Below are 8386 nucleotides of genomic sequence, written 5' to 3'. Positions count from 1 at the left end.
ACAGCTTCTCCTCCTTGCCCTGTCACCTGTATAATTAGGTGTGTTGGGGGGGGGGGAACTATTGACACCAATAGGTATTTTCCAAGTCTAAAAGCAGCATGAAGCAATAACAAAAAATTTGCTCACATACAAACTGCAGTTAGGTTTGGAAGAAGCCTTCTATTGTCTTCAGTGGCTTTTTTTGAAGCTTAATGGTGAGATTGACATTAAAAGGGTGCACAGGGGGGTGAATGGATGTTTGTGCGGCATCCTCAGAAAAGGCTTCAGGTGTGACATGGTGCTACAGAGGGAGGAAGAACTGACAAGAGGTAGCTTACACAAGGGGATTTAAGACCTCTTCTGTATTTTAACACACAACTATTACTTTAACTGTACAGCAAGTTTGTCTTCTGAGCATTTTTCATATTTTGCCAAGTCTCAAGACAGCTTAACATCCTGTTGATTATTCTGAACATTGGAGATGCTGATAACGCTGGAAGTCTTGTCTTGGTAACAATGCAACTTCAGCAAACTATAATAATACTTCTTAAAACTGCATATAGCAGCATGCTCCTACACAGTTGTTCTAGCCATTTAAAAGGTTGCTTGGGACACATTAGAAAAGCAATCTGACACATGATACAATTGCAAGTTTAGGACACTACTTCTGCTTCTTGAAATAAAGAAATAATTCTAGTTTTTATACTTCTCAGAAACCTTCTGGTTTGAGGAAAGCATGCGGCTCACAGCCATACCTACCAGCTGGGACACTACCTTTTGTTGCTGGGAAGGTAAGGGATGTATCATCATCATCACCATTGAGAATTTGTTTTAAATTACCGTTTGTTTAATGAGGCTTTCTTATGTGCTGCTTTCCCCACAAGTCCGCTAGCTCAAGTCACTCAGTTGTTGCAAATGTTCAAAGCGTTTTGCATATGATGAAATACCGTAGTCAGAGTGCAGCTTCACAACGCCCAGAAGGAGGTGAAAAGAGGACTGGCACGAGCAGACCTTCATCTTGCTCCACATCTTCCTCTGCTACTGAGCATCTTTCAGATCTTCTCTTGATTATGCAAGATGAATTGGGACAAATGAACTTGTAAGTACTCATTTTCATTTATCCATTTGAATACAAAAAATTGTATTTGCTTGGGGCAAATTGTTTTGTGAGTTGAGAAGAAACTATTTGGGCACTTTTGCAAGTGGTGCTAGGAATAATTTTAAACCCCCATTTTCCATGCGGATATTATTAATGGCATCCGTCTGTCTCAAGAGACAATGGAGTGCACCTCGGGGGGTGAAGCCTAACTGCTGTGTTAGCAGCACCAAAGTGACCTTCCTAGCGTACAAGCCTGGGCTGTGTGTATGGAGGTCCTAGACTGCCCAGATGACAATTGGCCTTGCTGATGTGGTCCAAAGGAAAGCAGAGAAAAATATTTGACATCAGCTTGGCCCCAGGAGCTACTGAAAGGAGGTATACAATGCACTATCAAACCATCTTAAGGACTCCAGATTTGTGTAGGGTTTACTCCTTAGCCTTTTCTCCTGAAGATATCCTGCAAGGCAGCAGAGGTTTAGGACCAGAGTTTTCCTTTTCCTAATGGGTTACCTTCTCAAGTCATCAAGTCTCATGTTAGTATAGTAGAATAAGTTACTGAAACAGCAGTGCAGCATGACAAAGTGCTATTCAAAAGTAATATATGATAGGGCAGGTGCGATGGTGCCGTTAAAAGAAAAAAGAGGTGTGCCTAATACAGCTCTTTAGATTCTAGTCCTACTGTTTTTGGTATCACTTGTGAAAACACCCTAAGACTTTAGTGGCAAGTCACAGAAAGCAATGAAGCATTTAAAAGGTAAAAAATGTATTGCCTGCAGTGCAAACCCCTTGTGGGCTTAAGTCTTCTGTTTTGCAACTTGCCATTTATGGTAATTAACCCATCTTCTACAAGCAGCTGAGGACTTATTTTAGGCTCTAAACCATAATTGCAAGAATTTGTGTCTATAGACGCCTTTGAGCCACAAGACTCTAATGCGGTGTTTTGTTAACTGCCAACTTCTTATTGTGATAGAAGTCAAAACACATTTAGTCCTAGTAGGGTGCATGATAGCATATCCAGTTATTGCAGCTCTAGTCTAAACAGCATATCTTCTGGTCTTTAATACATTTGCTTCTCATTGTAGCATTTGGAGCTCCAGTAACTTCAAAATGTTACTTTTTCACTCTGTTCATCCAGCCAAGCCCTAGATAGTCTATTTAGAACTTGTTTGTAACTCTGTTGCTGAAGCAACATCTGCATAGAAAACAGGACTATAGCAATATGAAATTTTTACGCTACACAGAGAAGTAGCTTATTTTCTGATGATAATGTGTTAAGGACAGTGTGACACTGTTTCAAACATAGATGCTGTACTTTCTGGAATGAGAAGTATTCCCTAATAGTACTTACGTTGTCACTGTACAACGTACAGTCAATCATCATACGTTGGAGGACATGCTGAAATACAATAGTCTTCGGAGGGAAGTGGTGGATTGGATTGTGCCTAAAATGACCACTGAGAGTTTGTCTTCCAACAGTGAACATCAAGAACTCCTAAAGCAGATACAAGAAACACAAAACCAGGAGGTTCGGGAAGACCTAGAACGTGAACTAGATTGTCTTGTGAAACAGATGGAATCTAAAGGAGAGCAGATATCAAAACTGAGAAAGCACCAAGAAAATGTAAGCAAACCGTCCTGAAGTCAGGAAAAGGGATTGACAGTGTAGGCAGTGCAAAAAATAACTAGTATTTTCAGAAAGACAGTGCCTAGATTATATGAGTCTTGCAGAAACAATGCGTAATAGGTGGTGAGGTTATATAAAATAAATTTGCTAAGACTTATATGGGTGTATTAGATTTTGAACGAGACAAGCAAACTAGATGTTGTGTAGGAGACATATGAACTGTCTCCTAAAAGGTTTTGAAAGAGTGGGTGGATGTATTCTTGATTTTACTGTTTTATCTTCTAAAAACCACTTTGAGGATTTATTTATTTTTACAATCAAGCGGAGTATAAATTTTATGAAATGAATAAATCAATTTATGTGTGGTGAGAGGGTGGGTCTTTCTTTCTGAAAAATCAGTCTGTAAGCCTGCAATCAGGATTTGCCATTTGTCTGCTCAGAATCACAGCACATACCCAGATGTTTTCTCACTGGTAGGCAAGGGATGTCCTCATATCTTTTTTCATTCTTAGTGTCCAAATTCATTGGATGAGAATGAAATAAGCAGCAGTGCTTTGTCTTCCCATCCTCCACCATTCCTCTTCTCCATGGGGGCCTCCCATGATTGCTTTTCATTAAAAAGAGCTAACCATTAGAAAACTGTTTACACATCTCCTGTGCAGCATCTGGTTTTGTGTGTGTTAAATTGAGGAATTTTTTTTAAAAAACCTAGATGCTAATACATGAATATGTTGTCCCTTCTAGACTATAACTGGTCTTAGGGATTAAATAGACGTCTTCACCTTCTCTGTTACTGGGTTGTAACATGACTCATTGATAACTGTATTTACATTATGAGTTGAAAATTATGCCACCACCATGATGTAATATTTTTGTGTATTGCATATTACCATATGCTTGCAAGGAAGTGTTAGGTATATCTATTTTCATTCTTCCCTTTGTTCTAACCAGCCACTGCAAGCAAATTCCAAAACTGCAGAAAAACAACTGACAATGTCCTTGCTTGGCCTTCCTGTATCATAAACAAATATATCTGGAAAAGTACTCAATGTCTTGGTGGGGAAAGCTGTGTGGTGTAGGCACTGACTTACAGGGTCCTTTGTGCCCAAAAGTGCATGTTTCTTTGTACATTAGATGTATTATAGAATTGTTCTCTTCTTAGGTTTACAGACTGAGGCAAAAGGCTAAAAAACTGAAACAAAAAGCAGCCAATTCAGCATCAAGACCTAATGGATTAAAAGGAGCAAAAGAGACTTCAGCCGCTTCAAGAGCCAGTGTGAATAGTGCCTGTCCTATGAATAAAAGCACAAGTTCTCTCCAGCTATTAAAAAGTGCTCAGAAGCTTCAATCAGTATTGAAGAAAGATGATATTGTGTGGGAACCTTAGTTCTCAAAATTGGCTTATAGATAATTGCCCATTGGGGGCTGATTTTATTATCTTGGCTTGAACAAATCTGTTCATTAACGTGCCCTTAAATTCTGCAGCTTAGTTTTGGAATAAATATTTTTTATTGTTTCTATCTTGACTTTTAATTTTACATTTAAAAATATAATTGTAATTGTTCTAATGAAGTGTTCTTTTTTATTAAAAATAATAATAACAACCTACCAGCCTATATATAATAAATACCACTGGTTTTTGTACAGTATTGAGGGGAGAAAGAACTGAATCATCTATGAGCAAAAATTAGCATTTGGCTTCTAAATGACTATCTATGCTTATTCATTTATTTATTTATTTAAAATGTTTACAGCCTGCCTTTCAGTATTGCCCCCCGAGATTTAATCTATAGTTTTAAGCCACATCACTGTTTATCTGACCATTATTCTTAGTATCCATTTGACTGAGACCTCTTTAACAGCAGTCTAAAGAGCTTTCACTCATTTTCTTTTCTGTTTTGAGAAAAAGGATAATTAATGTATAGCAAGAAAAATTTAAATTCCACAGAAATAGTTAGGTGACAGCCCTGCATGACTTGAGAACTCAGTGAGGTGCCTGGGATTTATCCAGGAGTTGGTTCTTGTGAAAGGGGGGGAGGGGGTAATGAACCTAACCAGTTGGTGTTGGGCATGTAATACTCTTTATTTGCATGTGAGAGGTTTCATGTTCTAACTCAGTAGGTAGTTGACTGGTATAGCAAATGCTGTACATGCAGATGTCCAGTCCTCAGTCCATTGGGCAACATCCAGAACAAGTGGACTTTGGGGCATGCAGCATGATTTATTCTCTTCCCTGTACACACCCCAAATATGTTTCAGAGGCTCCCGCAACAATTAGGAGTACATCTTGGGTGAGTGCAGGGGGTAGAGCAATCTGTTCCACTAATGGTGTCTGTTCCAGTGGCAGATAGATGCTGGATTTTACCCGAAGAATCTCTGAATTGATTTTTTTTAATTAAAGTCCCAAACCAGGTAATCAACTGATAGATGTGTGGTATTCTAAACTTTTTACTGGAGTTTTTCCACCTACTTCTGTGATTTCATGAATATGGATATTTTATTTGAAGTTATCTTTGTATACCCTGAGATCTTTAGCATATTGGTAGGATATGAATAGTCTAAAATAAATAAATAAGGGACACAGATATGAGGAATATCCACATTTCAGCCCTCTTCATGCCCCCTCCAAAAAGCCTCTCTTGAGAGTTGGTGCACCTTCTGACTTGGTATGTGGGGCAGGAGACTAGCAGAAAGAATTGGGGGAAATCAGGTGGAGTCGGGTCATGTAAGGGGAAAATGATTATTGAATATACCGTAATTATTGTTTGATAGCCAAATGCTTTTTAACAGCTTTATATATAAAAAAAATGTGGCTTCACCATCATTGCTGTCAATATTCTAATAGGTTTTGCACTTCTCTTATTTAGCTTTGTAGCAGAACTGTCTGGATGCCTACTTTGTCTTTTGTCCTCCAGGGCTGAAATAAGTATTTGTTCCTCTCCTTCTGTGGAAAGCTCCTGTATTCTGCATTGCAATGGAGCAGTGCACCACCCTTTAGTTTTAGAAGCATGGTCAATTCTTTTTCAGTGGACTGTGTGTATGCATGCTGAGGTTGCTATGGTTACAGTTCGGCCTGCACAAGCACAGTGACGAATGCCTCTGTTGCTACTTCGGTGTTCGATTTCACTAGCTATAGAAACCTGTGGGAGACGTGGTTTGCTGCTACAGTTTCCAGTAACACAACAGGGCTTCTCTTTGCTCTGCTGGAGGCTGTTTACCTTCTGCACTTGGGAGGCTGCGACCTTGCTGTTCCTACCAGGTATCATATTGCTCTCAAGCTGGGAGATCTAAGATAAGGCAAAGCATTTTAAATAATTCCAAGTAAATCAGTTTATCGTTTATCACTTATACTGCACTAGGTGCAGTCTGTTAAAATCATTTCCTTGCTTATTAATCCATGCTGTAATTGCTGCATATAACATTTTCAAAGAAAAGTTAGCTTTCTGTTAGCTGACACAGAAGCCAATATGTAGCTCTTCCCTTGGCAAACTAAATCAAAACTAAACTGAAATAAGTTTTTTTTTAATCATCATGGAGATAAGGGGAGAATAATGATTTCTTCAATCTAATTAAAAGCTTTAAAACTGTATTTTTAGTTTCTGTGCAGGTGTGTTGGCTGATAGACTGAATAAGGACTTCCCAAATCAAACCAAATAACCTTTTTTTTTTTTTTTGGTCTACTACCCCACTTTTTCTTCCGTAACCTTTCCGCTGACCGCCCCCCAGCCATAACAACAGGCATTTCACTACCTGTGTTTTTAAGTTGGTAGACAAGTTTGATGTCATTAATCATGTTTCCTTTGAAATTTTATACACTTATTTCACAGTGCTGATCTTAATCTCATTACTAATTCAACTTGTTCAATCATGTCTTTGGTCTTTAAAGGAGGGAGTAAAACTGATCAGCTATAATTTCAGAAAATAATTGAGGTCCAGACCTTGGAGACAATGTACCATGGAATAGATACGGTGCTTCGAGTAAGAGCTTGCATGTTTAGTTTTTTTTAAAAAAAGAAAAAGGGTGGAAAATTGCTTTTTAAAAAAGCAGTAGCAGCTGCTCATTGTCTTTTGCTGAGTCCATAAGAAAATTACTTTGTTTTAACAAATGTGCGTGCACACACACGCACACACACAAACACAGCTCTCAGTCTTGTGCGTTGGACAGTGTCCTTTTATTATTATTAAAGATTTTCTTGGTTTACAAAGGTACATACCTTTTCTTTTTCCCCCCAAGTTGCAGACTTTTCTACAGATCAGTTGCATTTGTTATGAGACATTAGTGTTGAGTACAGCATAAGGTCAGGAAGACGGTGGGGGGGAGAGGAGGGGTGGTGGTAAAAATTTTATTTTTTGCAATGTACGTGTGTGGTCTCGTATCAGCGTCAACTAGATAGGATATTTTTCTATTCGCTTGTTATGTTTCCTTGGTAGTGAGAAAGGTTGGGGGCCCAGGGTATGGTTGGTTGGCTGCAGTGGGGTTTGTTTGCCTTTGTGAGGGGAGGAGGACTTGTTGGGTCAAGTAAGCCAGACTGATTCGTATGCTGTTAGTGGGTAGCATCATTCTTTTTGATATATTACATTATGTTTTCAATTTGTGTGGTAAACAGCCCCGGGTGGTTTGGGCAATTTTCTACCTTCCTATGAAAATGCTTCACATTGCAATATATTCCAGGGCATGTTAACTATCTGATAGATGAAAAGTGCCTGTACTATGTGGCTGCAGGTTCACACAAGTTACCAGTACTTACCATGAGACAGAGATTTATGTGGCATGACTTCTTGGCAGCAACTAATGCAATCCAAGCAACTCAGAAATTGAGCCTTCTTATGAGCACTGCAGGAGATAATGTGAAACTGGACTATGGAGTCATACACAAGAGAATAATTGGATGTGATTATCAGCATAGACTGGTGGAAATGGTGGCCTTATAACATTTTGGATTATTTAATCATGTTTTCCCATTCTACTAGGGCTAGCCGCTGCTGTGAAGAACTGGCAGGGTGGGTAGAACCTGTTCTCGTGCAGGGTTGGGCGAGATCAGCTTTTGAACATCGCGGTATATCACCAGCCAAACATCGTGATCTGGCGATATACTGCAACGTTGAAAAAACAAGCTGCATTGGCCTCAGCCTTTGAGGCGCCGGGGGAAATTCCTACAGCTCTCAATGCAGTTTCACCCCAGTGCCTAGATGTTTGTACGGCTTAGCTGGGGCATGGAAGGGCTCTTGATCCCCAGCTGAGCCATCCCTGGTGCTCCCCCTGCTCGCAGACAAGTGGGGAGAGCATTGGGGATCCTCTTTGTGGCTCTGCCGGGGATAGAGAGGCCTCCCCATCCCTGGGGCTCCCCCTGCTTATGCGGGGCTGGGGAAATCCTTTTAACTGATTGGAGGGGAGCGGCAACTGCACACTCCTCAGCTGAGCAGTTAAAAAACATGCAGAGCGAGGAACAAGCTGTAGCGGTACCTCGCTGATGCAGCTTTTTTCCTCCCTCTGCGCAGTATGAGGGCAGAGTGGGATGGCGGTTTCACTCAGTGATATATCACTGGTGAAACCGCCACCGCTCCCGAGTCCCTCTGCCAGCAACGCTCGCTGAAGGAAGTCACTAGCAAAGGGACTCAGCATTGGCGGTTTCACTAGCAATATACTGCTGAGTGAAGCCGACATCACAGTCTGCTCCTCATAC

General features: G+C 40.2%; 2 protein-coding genes across 6 annotated transcripts in view; both read left to right on the top strand.

The window, feature by feature from the left end:
• CEP57L1 (centrosomal protein 57 like 1) overlaps positions 1-4220 on the top strand; it is a 20007-nt gene extending 15787 nt beyond the window's left edge. The window contains exons 10-13 of the mRNA XM_081904768.1: positions 665-770; positions 864-1078; positions 2555-2699; positions 3865-4220. Coding sequence (XP_081760894.1) covers positions 665-770; positions 864-1078; positions 2555-2699; positions 3865-4089 — 691 coding nt within the window. The 3' untranslated portion in view covers positions 4090-4220. The remainder of the gene's footprint in view (positions 1-664; positions 771-863; positions 1079-2554; positions 2700-3864) is intronic.
• A 1241-nt stretch (positions 4221-5461) lies between these two features.
• Positions 5462-8386, top strand: part of LOC309366602 (uncharacterized protein) — a 59048-nt gene continuing 56123 nt past the window's right edge. For 2 of the 5 annotated variants that reach the window (XM_081905287.1, XM_081905285.1), the window contains exon 1: positions 5464-5961. In XM_081905287.1, the coding sequence (XP_081761413.1) occupies positions 5796-5961 (166 nt within the window). In that variant the 5' untranslated portion in view covers positions 5464-5795. Of the gene's footprint in view, positions 5962-8386 lie in introns of all 5 variants that reach the window. The other 3 variants (XM_081905288.1, XM_081905286.1, XM_081905289.1) reach the window with 3 other exon arrangements.

The sequence above is a fragment of the Podarcis melisellensis genome (genome assembly GCF_964234715.1).
Source record: "Podarcis melisellensis genome assembly, chromosome: 3".
NCBI lineage: Eukaryota > Metazoa > Chordata > Lepidosauria > Squamata > Lacertidae > Podarcis > Podarcis melisellensis.
The sequence above is the reverse complement of the archived record's forward strand: the minus strand, read 5'-3'. Positions and strand labels throughout refer to the sequence as shown.